The sequence below is a fragment of the Nelusetta ayraudi genome, unplaced genomic scaffold (assembly GCF_046127955.1).
Source record: "Nelusetta ayraudi isolate G7.1 ecotype Tasmania unplaced genomic scaffold, CSIRO-AGI_Nayr_v1 ptg000011l, whole genome shotgun sequence".
In the NCBI taxonomy this organism is placed as follows: Eukaryota; Metazoa; Chordata; class Actinopteri; order Tetraodontiformes; family Monacanthidae; genus Nelusetta; species Nelusetta ayraudi.
In genome coordinates, this window is record NW_027466061.1 from 15,279,494 (window position 1) to 15,292,500 (window position 13,007).

The 13,007-nt window shown below is 43.4% G+C and overlaps 2 protein-coding genes across 2 annotated transcripts in view; both read right to left on the bottom strand.

Moving 5' to 3' along the window:
- The window catches only part of cacybp (calcyclin binding protein), a 187,685-nt gene that overhangs the window by 50,298 nt on the left and 124,380 nt on the right, over window positions 1-13,007 (bottom strand). The gene's annotated exons all lie outside the window — the stretch shown is intronic.
- On the bottom strand, window positions 1,458-8,304 carry kiaa0040 (KIAA0040 ortholog). The gene is made up of 2 exons (XM_076021345.1): window positions 8,054-8,304; window positions 1,458-4,111 (listed from the first exon to the last, which is right to left on the bottom strand). The coding sequence occupies exon 2, from the start codon at window positions 3,484-3,486 to the stop codon at window positions 3,142-3,144; it is 345 nt and encodes a 114-aa protein (XP_075877460.1). The 5' UTR covers window positions 3,487-4,111; window positions 8,054-8,304; the 3' UTR covers window positions 1,458-3,141.

Below are 13,007 nucleotides of genomic sequence, written 5' to 3' on the forward strand. Positions count from 1 at the left end.
CTCAATTGTGTTTATTGTTGTTGCTCCATCTGTCACACTCACATAAAGCAGAATGTCTCAACCAAAACATGGCGTTCAACAAAATTAAGAATTTCTTATCCCTGGAAAATGCTAAATACACATTTTTTGGTTCACGTATAGGCAATAATAAATGGGTTATTACAGTCTGCAAAGATGACCAGGCAGTTATTTTAAAATCTCATTCTTATTTTCTTACATTTTAACTCTTTTATCTTAATATATTTTGACACATGCATGTTTTAAACTTTTACCAGATGTTTGTCTTTGTGAAAGCCAGTAGCCTCGAGGAATTAAGTATGAAACCAAGCCAAAACAAATCCAATAAATAAATCAACAAGGATCTTTTCTTGGCTGTATGGCAGTAAAAAGGTGTTTACATTACATTACTTATGTAAATATATATATTTCTATTTTTTAAGTTAACACTATGCTAACATCCCTTTCCAAGGAGTTGATCCATGATGTGTATATGTGATATTTAACAGATTTGATCTTGATCTTGGAAGGAGAGAGTATGCCTGCAATGCTAAAACACTGTTCAAATTTAGTAACTGTCTGTCGACTCTGCAAAGTTTTATTCTACCCATCCAATTTTGTCTCCTGCTGCCTATTTCCACAGGTCACAGGCTCACTGTCTTGTTGCAAAAGCCTGTCACAACCAGTAATATTAGAGTGGGACACACTTCCCATCAGCCCCCTGTGACAAAAACAAACGGCAGTGAAACATTTCGCAAACCCCTTTCCATGTTGATGATGATACTTTGAAGAAAAGTGGAATTTTAACATGATTGTTCAAGCTTTTATTGTGCCAGAAAGGTTTCCAATTAAGTCCTGCAAGCAGGGATTTTTCTCTTTGAACATCAAGCAGAGGAGAGAGTCCTGGGCTCCCATATGGGGGACTATCTGTCTGAGCACTAGTGAAACAAGTTGGGCCTGTTTTCCCTGCAGCACTTGAGCAAGAAGATCAACTTAATGCCACTGAAAGCTATTGCATAAAAATGATGATACTCCTGTGATGCTTCTGCTTAACTAGTCTTGGAGATGCAGTGTATTATTTAAAAAAAAAGTGAGAAAAAAAACTTCAGGCACAAATCCACCTGAATCTCTCATCATTTGCTTACATCAGCGTTTCGTTTTATTAATTAAATATTTAATATTCACTACGGCTGATGAGCTCGGAAACTTGGACAAATCACCCGTAATAAAACAGTCTTTTGATCACACAACTTTGCACCTGTTTATGAATGTAACTTAAATGATGCTGTAATTATAACATGGCTCTGGGATAATTGTGCTTGGGAGCAGCGTCTCTTTTGGTCACAGCGGGGGGATCATTAGGGATGCATAGTCTGGATTAAAGCCTAGGACTGCAGTGAAGTCATTTGGTAAGGGCAGATGGAATTCTTTAAAGGACAAGTTCACTGATAATTGGCACATCAGTTACTGTTCCATTTTTAATTTAAACAACGATATCGCGCAACATAGACCACTCATTCTCAAACTCAAAATAAATGATTCTGGGAAAGTTAGGAAAAGACATTTTTTTATGAATGGAATCAGAAGGGTAAAATATGCAGCATGATGATACAGCAACACAGGAAGTTCCAAACTTACCACTGGAATGGTCAGATTCATTCACAGCTTGGCAATGAGAATTGGCGCCTCTTGGGGGTCATGCCAGTGAAATGACCTCTGCACATGATTGGATTACAAACAAAGAAACAGACACTCATACACTCTAACAGGCTGTATGGTTGCCAATCCGACCCATACACATTCTGGTTTTAGCGGCGCTCCTGAATGATCCGTCAGTTACAGCCGTCCCACACAGATGTGAGCTGATATTGCATTTAAGAAGATTCATCCCCAGACCCATATGGGAAATGCATTCATTAATTTATTCATACCATAATTCACAGCAAATAAATTTGCTGCACATAAGTGATGTCAATACATAGATCCTGAATGTATGAATACTCTCATCAGCTCAAGTTTATTTACAAAGTTTTCTTCAAGTCATTATAAATATGTGTCAACAAATGTGGGAAAAAATATATATAATTTTAATCCATCCATCTTCTATACATGCTTTCTCCTGCACTTAAGGTCGGGGTGTTTGCTGCAGCCTATCCCAGCTGTCATAGGGTGAAGGCAGTTTACACCCTGGACAAGTCGCTAGTTATAGTTTTAACCCTCAGTTTCAGATATTACATTTTTTAAATTGTGCCTGTGGGGCTCATGGGCCTCTGTGTCCTTAAAGACTTTCTTCAGTTTGGCGGACACTCTATCACCCTGAGCTGCTTGGGCCAGAGAGGGAGGCAAATCAAATTCAGAGACGTTCTACTTCTATTTCAGCGTCCTGCAATTTCTTTCTTTCTTTTTTTTTTTAAAAAGAAGAAGAAGAAGATGAAGAAATTTCGTGAATTTCACTCTAGAAAGAGAGAGCCAATCATCTGTCTGGATTGCCGGCTGAATGTGAAAAGTGGGCAGTGTTACAGCGGTCTGAACACCAGGCGTGCCTTAAATTGGCCTCACATCTCCCCAGCACAGGCGCAATGAATTTCACATTGGAGCTTCAAGAAGAAAGTGCTCCCAAAGACATTTTAACACACACACACACACACACACACACACACACACACACACACACACACACAGGTTTCTACAGCACGTTGTTTCCATAACGTACCACAAAAGCTCATTCAAATTCTGTAAACATTGTCCTCATATAAACAATGCGGCAGGACTCAGTGCTCGATCTTTATACATTAAAATGCCAGTCGATGCTGATTTCATGCTGGTTTGAATTTCATGCCTTGCTGTGAAACTCATCATTACCAATACTGAGATGGAGATTAATTGAAGACTGGGTAATGCTTGCAGTACCTCCCATAGACACTGGGGGTGGATTCCACCAACTGGACAAAAGAGCTTCAAATCTTGTTCATGAGTTTATTTAAAGTCTCTTTTGCTTGTTCTTCGCCGCGTTTCCTCAGGGCAAGCTGCTCGTCCTTTAATGTGCTCTCCTTCAGTCAGTCAAAAAAGGGCCATGAAGCCAAAGAAGCTTCAAGGCTGACCTTGAAATTGCAAAGTCATTGCTCCAGGATCATCGGACTCTCTTTACTCCATGGCGAGGGCGACCCTGTCGGGCGTCATCGGCCCTGTCTTGACGGAGATCCACAGGTCGTCCTCGTCATTGCCCGAAGTCTTTTTCTTCTTGGTTTTGGACTTGGACGTGACCGAGGCCTCTCTGCTGCAGCAGGGACAGCAGCGGCAGCAGCTGCTGCTGTGGCGACAGCAACAGCAGTGGCAGCACACCACCAAGGTGGTGAGGAAGACCAGCAGCGGCAGAGTCAGGAGGACCACCAGGCAGATGGTGTTGTACAATCCCAGGCTGTGTTTGTAGGTGGTGAAGCTCCAGAGCTGGTTGAAGAACTCCTGGATGCTGTCAGTCTTACCCTCCATGGTTTTCTCCTCTTAACCGAGAGCGTCTGGCAGCAGTGAAGCTTTATTGAATCCTTTGCGGGGCTGTGAAGTTTTGCAAGTCAGTAAACAAACGTTTGGGGCCAAAAACAATCAAGACGCGGCGTTACTTTAAGATGGAAGGCATTTTACGTAAAGGGAGATCGGCCTTTAAGTTTTGCCGCGTATGAAGTTTTACAGTCGGTGGGCCAAGCGGACATCAAACATCCACCAATGTCAACAGCTGTCACGTCTTATTTGTGCTGAGAGTGCGATGGGTTTGGACAGTTACTCCAAGCAAGTTGCACAGCTGGGGCCTAAGTACCTACTCAGGGTTGTGTTGTTGACTCTGAACAGAAAGACTTCAGGCTCGCCGCCTTCCTTGCAAGTTCCTGGGGAACAAAAAGGAAAAACTTGTTTTCATAATGAGGATCTCTTTAAAATCAGTGTGTCGCAATTACTGTTGATCTTGGTTTTTGAGGGGAAAAAAAAATTGAAATGCACACCTCTCCTGAGTGTGATTAGGGCAGCCTCAGCATTGAAATGACTGTTCTCTGATCGTTGCCTTCTCTTTTTCTCAAACCCTTCAACTTCACTTTCGTTGTAGTGGATCGATTTGAAGGAGTGCCTGTAGGGAACAAAAGACAAGAGCATGAAGTGATTCGTTTTTTTTGTTTTTTTTTTTAAATCACCAGACAGCTTAATTCCCTACTCTTTTCCTTCTCTTGATTGGTCACATTCACATTTCAGTCTGTGTGAAACACCATAACAGCTGTGAATGTTCAAGTTTCCCTTCATTAATGCTGCAGAGGAGCCATTGAGGATTCTGGGCAGATCTTGCCAAGTGTCCCACTGCCGAAGAATGGGCCGAGGAGATAAAGAGAGAAGGAGGACGAGGACAAAATGGAGGGAGATTATGTCTGAGGGGGAGAGGGGAGAAGGAGATAGAGGTAACCAATCTTTGTAAGGGTCCCACAGAGACGGGAGACTGTGACGGTGCGTCAGGAGAAACGGCAGCGGGGCCAGGCAGCAGATAGACCTGCTGTAGGAGATTCCTCTGAATAATGGCTCCCATTAGAGGAGATACCTTTTCATAAACGTCTAATTTTGCCATTTTCTCTTCCATGCGCGGGATATAGTCTCGCCTTACTGGCTCGGCCGAGAACATAGTGAGAGGCGAGAGGCTTGAGTCGGGCAAACTTCTGTCTCAGAAGTCACATGGTTCACTGCTGTTTGAGAACGCAGACATCTGAGGCCTGCGGATGACGCCTTACTCTGCATCAATTGACTTCTGTCTGACAGCGTTTGGCTGAAGCGCATTCTACACACCCTCCGTGGTTACAGTCTTCTCGTGTGCCGGGTTTGCAGGTGGGAGGAAGAAAGATTTTCATCTCACAATTGGGTAGAGAGAGACAGACAGGCAGACAGAGTGAGAATCAGAGAGAGAGAGAGAGCGCGGAAGGTGCACCTGCAGGAGGAGAGCAAATAGCTTTGGTGTGGCTGCTGCCCTGCGCTGCATCTCATGTGTGAAATTGGTTTAGCCGCACACGGCCTGCACACTTCCCTCCTGCTCATTTGCTCAACAGGAAGTAGAGCGATTAAAGCTAAAGTAATGACTCACCTGCAACTTTACACTGAGTGGCGGTTAAAAACAAGGCCTCAGCTGTTGGACAGTGGCCGCGGTGTGAGATGATGTCAGCACATCGCAGGGCGTGTGAACAAGCAGAAGATGACTTGTGTTTTTGGAAGTGGTGACAAAAAAAACCTAACTTCATGTGAGTGCATTAACGTGTTATATTGCGTCAGTGCTCTTTATTTGAGCTTCTGGCAGCTATATATGTACATCCCTAAATTACTCTAAAGAGAACAACACACGCACACACACACACACACACACACACACACACACACACACACACTCACACACACACACACACACACACACACACAAATTTATTCCTTTCCTGTCTAGAAACACACAGGCCTTGAGGACTCTGTTACTGATCAAATGAAATACACGGTGAAAGCCTTTGCTAAAAAATAACTATATTTTCCAGCTGATAGTTGATCAAATCAGGCCAACAGATTTTGCATTTGCTGAACATTACAGCCACTCTTGCGTGATGTGGAGAATGTTAATGTGTCAGTGGTGATGCGCTGTAATGGATACATGCTTCATATATGGAGGCCATATAACAAAGTTTTTAGTTGCTCTGCTCCACAGAGTCGCGCTTAATAAACTCCTGCCTGCCTCTGTGCAGCTGCAGGCTTCACTCTCCTCTGCAGGTTATTTTTAACTCTAAACAAATCATATCCTCATATTTCCCCCTCTGCAGATCTTTATTTGAAATCTATGATGATAGCACTCAAAGCAAAAGATGAGAGAATGGCTATTTTAATGGATGACACCTTTACTTTAGTGCTTCCAAAAGCATGATAAAAATGATTTTATTATCCTAGTCAAGGCTGCTTTCATTCAGCTATTAGGTACGTCCTTAGTTCGGAGCTGTAAGTGTTCTGGATTAATAGGTCATTATTATTTCTTTCCTTTCTATTTTGTGACTAGATGCCGCCACAACTGGGTAACCAACAAAGGATGGTTACCCAGTGGTCTATAATAACTGTTGGATGTCTGCCTCTAGAACCACACGTCTCTTCCTTTATCTCAGCTTTGGATTCAAGTCTTCAAAATGAAAGTGCATGCACAAGAAGGGGCCGCAGATGTCACTTGGGTGAGTGTATAGGTATAATAAATCTCCTTTCCACACTACACATTCATCTCTCCTGTGTTAAAACCAATGGAACTGTGCCACTTCAAATTAAATTCTGGATTACTGGTATTTACAAACCAGCCACACCAGCCTGTATCAGCGTCATGCTTCATGAATTGTTGACGTGCGTGTTAACTAAGTTTGTTTTGCATTAACGCTCAAAGCTGCATTCTGATACCGATTTGGCAGAGCGGAAGCAGCACAGGGGACTGCTTAAACTTCTGGGTGTCTCAATGCTGTTGTCACAATGATGTTGAATGCTTTCTTTGCCGTTGCTTCACGTTGTCGTGCCAAGCTTGACTGAACAGCAGCGTCCTGATCCCGCTGTCTCTATGAGAACAACAAGCCGCAGTGGCTGAACGACATGTCTGCAAGCTAGCACGGCGGCAGAGCACGGCTGAGGTGTGATCGTGTTGCCTCAAGGAGATGACTCACCGTTTGCAAGTATACGTTCATCAAATGGAACGTATAAGCCACCGAGTGTTGTTTTTTTACACTGATGCCACGATGGGTGAGGTCACTGAAAGCTGTATGTAAACGTAAATGGCTGGAAATATATTATTATTAATAATAATAATAATAATGATAATAATAATAATAGCACAGCAGCGTTGAGGGAAGGTCATGATGTACTGACAAAATGAAGCAGGAGGCACACAGACAACATTGCCAGGTTCAGGCAGCCTTCACTGATAATGTGGCATTCCAAGACATTGTGCTCTGCCTCGGACATTCACGTCCAGGAAAAGGCCATTTCTAGGGCACACAAAGCCAGGAAAGGAAAGAAAAAATGCTATGAATGCGCTCTGCAAGCCCCCGCTGCTTTTTACAGAACGTGGGTGACCTAAAAGACAAAGTTGTGACAGAAGGCAGAGCAGGAATCTTTAATGAGTGGCTCCCAGGCAAGGATAGGCAGATTCCCTCATCACACAGCGTTAATACACAGCGCTTGTAAGCATTTAGTTTGACTTGCGATGGCCTCCAATAAAATTAACGGCTACAGATTAAGTCGAGCGGCTTCTCCTGGGGAGCTGCAGCCTGTTAACAGTCTGAAGCGCCGTTGTATACGGACAGGTCAGACTTGTTACTAGCCAACAGAGATGAAGCGGATGTTTTTGCAGTGCTCTCGGCGTTCCTCATTGGAATGGCGAGTGCCTTGGCTGCATCAACACACTGGCTCAGTAGACTGGAAATGTTTTTTTTTTTGCTCCTTTATAGTTGCAATTTGTAATAGTTCACTGGAACCATTTTTTGTAGTTTGGAATAATAATAATGATACCACCACCATAACAACAACAACTACAACAAATAGAACGGCAACTACTAATTCTACTACTTCTTCTACTACTACTACTACTACTACTATTAATAATAGTAACTTATAAAAATAATGATGATGAAGAACTTTCCAACTGTTGGACAACCCACAAAACAATAACAAAACTATAGAACAGATAACCTAACCTAACCTTCCCAAGCAGGGAAGGAGAAAGATCATCAGATAAAGTGTCATCGGTTCATGATTTATCAATAAAACGAAAGTCGTTAAGAACCTAAATCTAACTACAGGATATGCGTGACACGAGTGTGCGATAGTGACGCTCAAAGCACTCAAAGGCAGGAAAAGGCTTGACAGTTTATCGCTGGAACTTGTCAAACATCCTGTCAAAGCCACTCATGGCTTAAACGTTTTCTTCTGAAGGGGTTCAGCAAAAAAGCAAAACTATTTCAAGTAAAGCCCTTCAAAAAATTTCACAAGTGCAGTTTTGTCTTCTTTTTTTTTTAAGATAGTATCTTACCCGTTTAGCAGTGGTGGTGAAGCAGGTTAGATCTTGTCTTGTCTGATCAGTCTGACTTGTGTTGTTTCTGTTTTGGCTTCTGCTCAGCTTTGGTCCTCCTCACTCCGACATCCTGACAAGTCTTCACTTTCTGTTCCTGTTTCTCTCTCCAGCCTTGTTTCCCGTCCTCCTCCTCCTCCTCCTCCTCCTTTTTCATTCTCGCTCTCTGAGCATATGTGTGTGCGTGTGTGTGTGCGTGTGTGGGTGTGTGTATGTGTGTGTGCGCGTGCGTGTATTTCGGTAACAGCGTCACTGTACCCTGCCCACTTTGTGTAAGAATGGGGCCTCTGTCTGCGCACTCATGTGTTTCCTGCGCTGTGAACTAAATTCTTGCGGTTGCTTTACTTACACGATGATGTCACACAGACGCGGAGGCGAACTTAAGCAAACTGAAGACATATTCTTACGAAATACATATCGGAACAAATGTGAACATATCATACTTATGCAGCTGCGAAAGGCTTCGTGAAAACCAGCCCCGCGGCGGTTGCAAGGTTACAAATTTGCACATGCACATGCACAAATAGACAGAGTGACTGCCGCCTTTGGCCTCGTAGCCTCTGCTCTTTCAGCTCAGCCATGCAAAAGGGGATTTTTATTCAAGTAAGAAAAAGGAAACAAAGTCTTTTTACTACCATCTTCAGGGTGGGTGGGTGGTTGGGGGGTAAGAGTTAATGTGCACTGACTCGAATAGCGTACGTGCACTCACCATGTTGTGAGCATGCGGCTCATGGACTCTGCACCAAATTTTCTGTTCAATTTAAGCTTGCGCTGACAGGCCGCCCGGCCGCCATGTGGTTCTGCGGTGAAATGGAAAAAAATTCTTCTTTCTCTGCTCTACCTTGTGGCTCCGCACGCAGCACCTTTATCCTCATGGCTGCAGGGCATGGTTACATGAAAACTGATGAGACAAGCCTCACCATGTCTGCAGGTGTGTCTGAGGCATCTGAGACAAATAGCATTTGTCCGCCCATGCACGCATACACACACGGGTGCATGTCACCACAGGGGTCATGACTGAGTGACTGACAACATCCAGTCACCTCAAGTGACAGTTGATTTTCAAGCAGAGCACTTTCTCCTATGGTCAATATTATTACACTGTTCTTTTCACATTCTGCCTTTGATGGTCCGAAGGTTTGGCGGTTCCAGCTGTCCACATGCTGAAGTGTCCTTGGCCAAGACACTGAACCCTAATTCTTCCCAATGGGGCTGGCAGCACCTTGCATGGCAGCAGCCACCCATTTCTGTATGAATGTGAGTGTGCATAGGTGAATGAGAGGCCATTGTAAAGCGCTTTGGGGTGAAGGGGCTGGAAAGCGCTATATAAGTGCAGTCCCTTTACATAGATGACAGAGGTTATACAGTAGCTGACTGCTCCAAGGTGCAGCTTCAGAGCACGCAAGTTGCCCTGGAAATCTTGTAGGGGTTTTCAGGCCGGGTTCCCTTACCTTTTTTTTTTGTTTACCAACTTGGTGCAGTTTGTTTATTCAGCTGTGAATGCCGCACACGGCCATGCACCAAAAGTGGTAGGAGGGTCTCAATAGACACTTTCACTTTCAACCACACTTGCGGTAAGAACAGCATCCAAACTCAACCACACCAACTCCCTCAGGCCAAACCCAGCTGCAGCTTTTACGTTTTTCAGTTGCCTACTGGCTTTTCCTCATCATTTTACTTAAACATGTTAAGTCAAAAATATGTAGTTCCCACTGATTCAGACCACGACCACACATTACAAAAAAGGAACCGATACAGCTGAAAAAAATAATCCCAACCCATATTGTTGCATTTGTTTCAGATAAAATAATGTGAATGACCGATATGAAAGTGCTCTTAGACCTCAATGAGAAGACATAGCGGACAGATAAGATGTAGGATTCTGTGCACTCATGTCTCTGTCAGGCCTGCTGTACTTGGTAAACATAAGCCGCACCAACAACTGGCTCCTGGACAAACGTGTGATAATAGGACCTGTGATATTTATTGCTCAATAACTGAGACTTTATTTGGCTTTTTATCATACATGACCTATTGTCCCTTCCTTCTCTTCAAAGTAGAGTGCACAGAGTGACCCCTGTGCACTCTTCATTTCCCCATCCAGGAGCCGACTCGCTGTTTATATCTCACATCTTCGCCAGCCACAGCTTTCGTCTGCCTTGCCTGAGACGTCTGAGATGATACTCTGGGTGAAGCACACCTAGTAGGGAGATCTCAAACACTACATTCCTCTGTCAAACGCAAGTCTGGCCAAATAAGCAAATTGCAGGAAAGTCCACGGAGCTCACTCCGGATCACTGATTGTTCGATGGCGATAGAAGGAGAAGGAGGAGATGGAGGAAGAGGGAGCTGTGACATTACCAGGAGCTTTGAGCGAAAAAGCCTTATGGAATTACCAGCCTGTGCACAAGGGTATAACAAATCACCGCGACTCGCCGGTTCCGGCAGTGCACACACCTAAGTATAATGGAGCCCAGCACGATTCGTGAATGTAAGCACTAATGAAAGCTTGCTGTAGTGGAATCTGACATGGGTCCAGAAATAGTTTGCTAATAAAACCAGTCCACACCCAACCCCCTCTCCCTTCTCTGGAGACAGGCCTTAACTGTGATTCACTGCTGCCCAACGATGTGAGAGCAGACAGAGTGGAGGGTGGAGGAATGACGGCTGGTCTATACAAGGCATGGCGTCTTACTCACAAGAAAAGCTTCCATTGAGCAGCAGTCGTAGAAGATGTAAACGAAAAGCTTTTTCTCTGGCACCTGAACGCACATTCCAGCCACGGGTCCAGTGTGAGCTATTTTTATACTCATTTATATAATAATTTGAACATAGTTACCACATGACTCACACCGTCCTCTGGGACTTGACATTAAGTTGAACATATTTTGTTACAGGGAAACTTTAGCCAAAACTGTAACTGCACCAATTTTCTACTCGCCACAGTGTCGATGGAGGCTGTGGTGGAATTTTCCGATCCAAGTAACTGTTCTTAGGTTTCACGGAGGGAAATAATTCCACCCAATGTAAGCCCCTGGGGGCCAAGGACTCCCAAATAATGATAAAAAAAAAAAAAAAAACAGTGAAAGACAACCATATAAAAAAACATTTTCAGGCAAAATATCCACCATTTCCTCCTTGACCACTGTTGGAATAATGTGATCATACGACAAGTTAATTTCACATACAAGAGTGTACCATACGAGTATCGGACGCTTCAGTGGGTAATGTGCTTTAAAATTGAACTGTGGCATCTTTTCAGACTCTTGCATGACAACACATTAGCAACATAGACACCTGTTGTTACACATGTGACAACAGTAGCAGTTACATGGGTTAGGAAATCCAGCGATCCTTCAACAACAAGTGGTGAAAAGCACAAGGACGAAATCTTAATTTTGGGTTGTACTGTCCCTTTAAGAACCTTTATTTGGTGTACGTGTATTCTTAGACTCCATAAATTGTAGTGACACCGTCTTTCTGCAAGGGGAATATTTTCTCAAAGTGCTCAAATGTAATCAGCGGGGACTTCCTTAGTTCCTCTTTGCCCCAACATCATTTCCAAATACAGCGAATCAAAATGACTTTGTGAGAATATATTTTTTAAGTCCCTGAACTTAAGCAATGCTTTGAGTTTCCACTGGATTTAAACTAAAGACGGGAAGCAGGGACAGACAACGAGCTCGGCTTCGTCAAAGGAGGCACTGAGATGATGCATCATACTCTTGTGCAACATCTGAGGAAAATGACACTGAGGTCTGTAGCTTCATAATACTGCAGGATCACTAATGGTAAAGCAACTTAAGTCAAACTGTAAAGCCACTCCCCGTCCAGACTCCTGCGCCTGCACCATCCGGGAGAAGAGATGTGATAAAGGACCAAATAAACTTGCTGTGCCGCTGACCTCATCCCTCAGGTCTCTGAAGCCCAGAGAGACGCTCTCATAAGTGTGTCAGCACTCACGTCTCAAAGGCCAATAAAAGCTGCTTGCACAAAGCAAAACACTCATCGCTCTATTTGGCTCTCAGTCGTGGGTATAGACAATCTGCACAGAGGGAAGAACTAATTGGAGAGAAACTTTGGAACCAGTTTAGACACTAAAGAGATACCACTTTGTTATTGTCCCCATCAGAAGGAGGCAGTTTTGTTTAATGAGCCTCTACATAATTCAAAGGGTTTGTCTGATTTCAACAAACGTGGTGATGTGCTGGATGGTTTCTAGATTTTGAAACTGTGGTGCACGTGCACACACACACACACACACACACACACACACACACACAAACATGTGCACACACGCACGCGTGCACACACACACACACACACGTGCTATGGAAGAACACACTGCCATTCATTCCTCTCGGGCTCATCTATGATGACACAGTTGTATCAGTCCTTATGGAGACGATCACGATAATTATTCATATTAAGTGTAGAAAAAACAGTTTGAAACAACTTGGCTAGTGGGATGTGCACCAAAAAATTAGCTGTTTTTCAGAAAGGGCTGCCGATAAGATGCCTGTAGACCAAGCAGACAAAACTTTGGCAATCTTGGACTTAATTTCATAGTATAAAATTGGAAAAACTTAAAAATTAAACATTCTTTGCATCAATCAGGCCAGTACGATTGGATCTTTAAAACCAGAGGGAAGACTGTTGTATGATAGTTGGGTGTGAAAAAGAGTGACAGAACACAAAATCTTATCATGTCGGAAAAATCGGGGTGGGTGGGGGGGGGGGTCTAACTCTACACAGTTGTATTTTTGTCAGCAGTGATAAAAGTGATACTTTTCACTGTCATTTTTTTTTTTTTTTTAATAAAATCCTTCATGACTGAGGATGATCATTTTCCTTTTGCAGAAATGACTGTCTATAATAAATGATACAAATAGTGTTACTTATACATCTACATAGA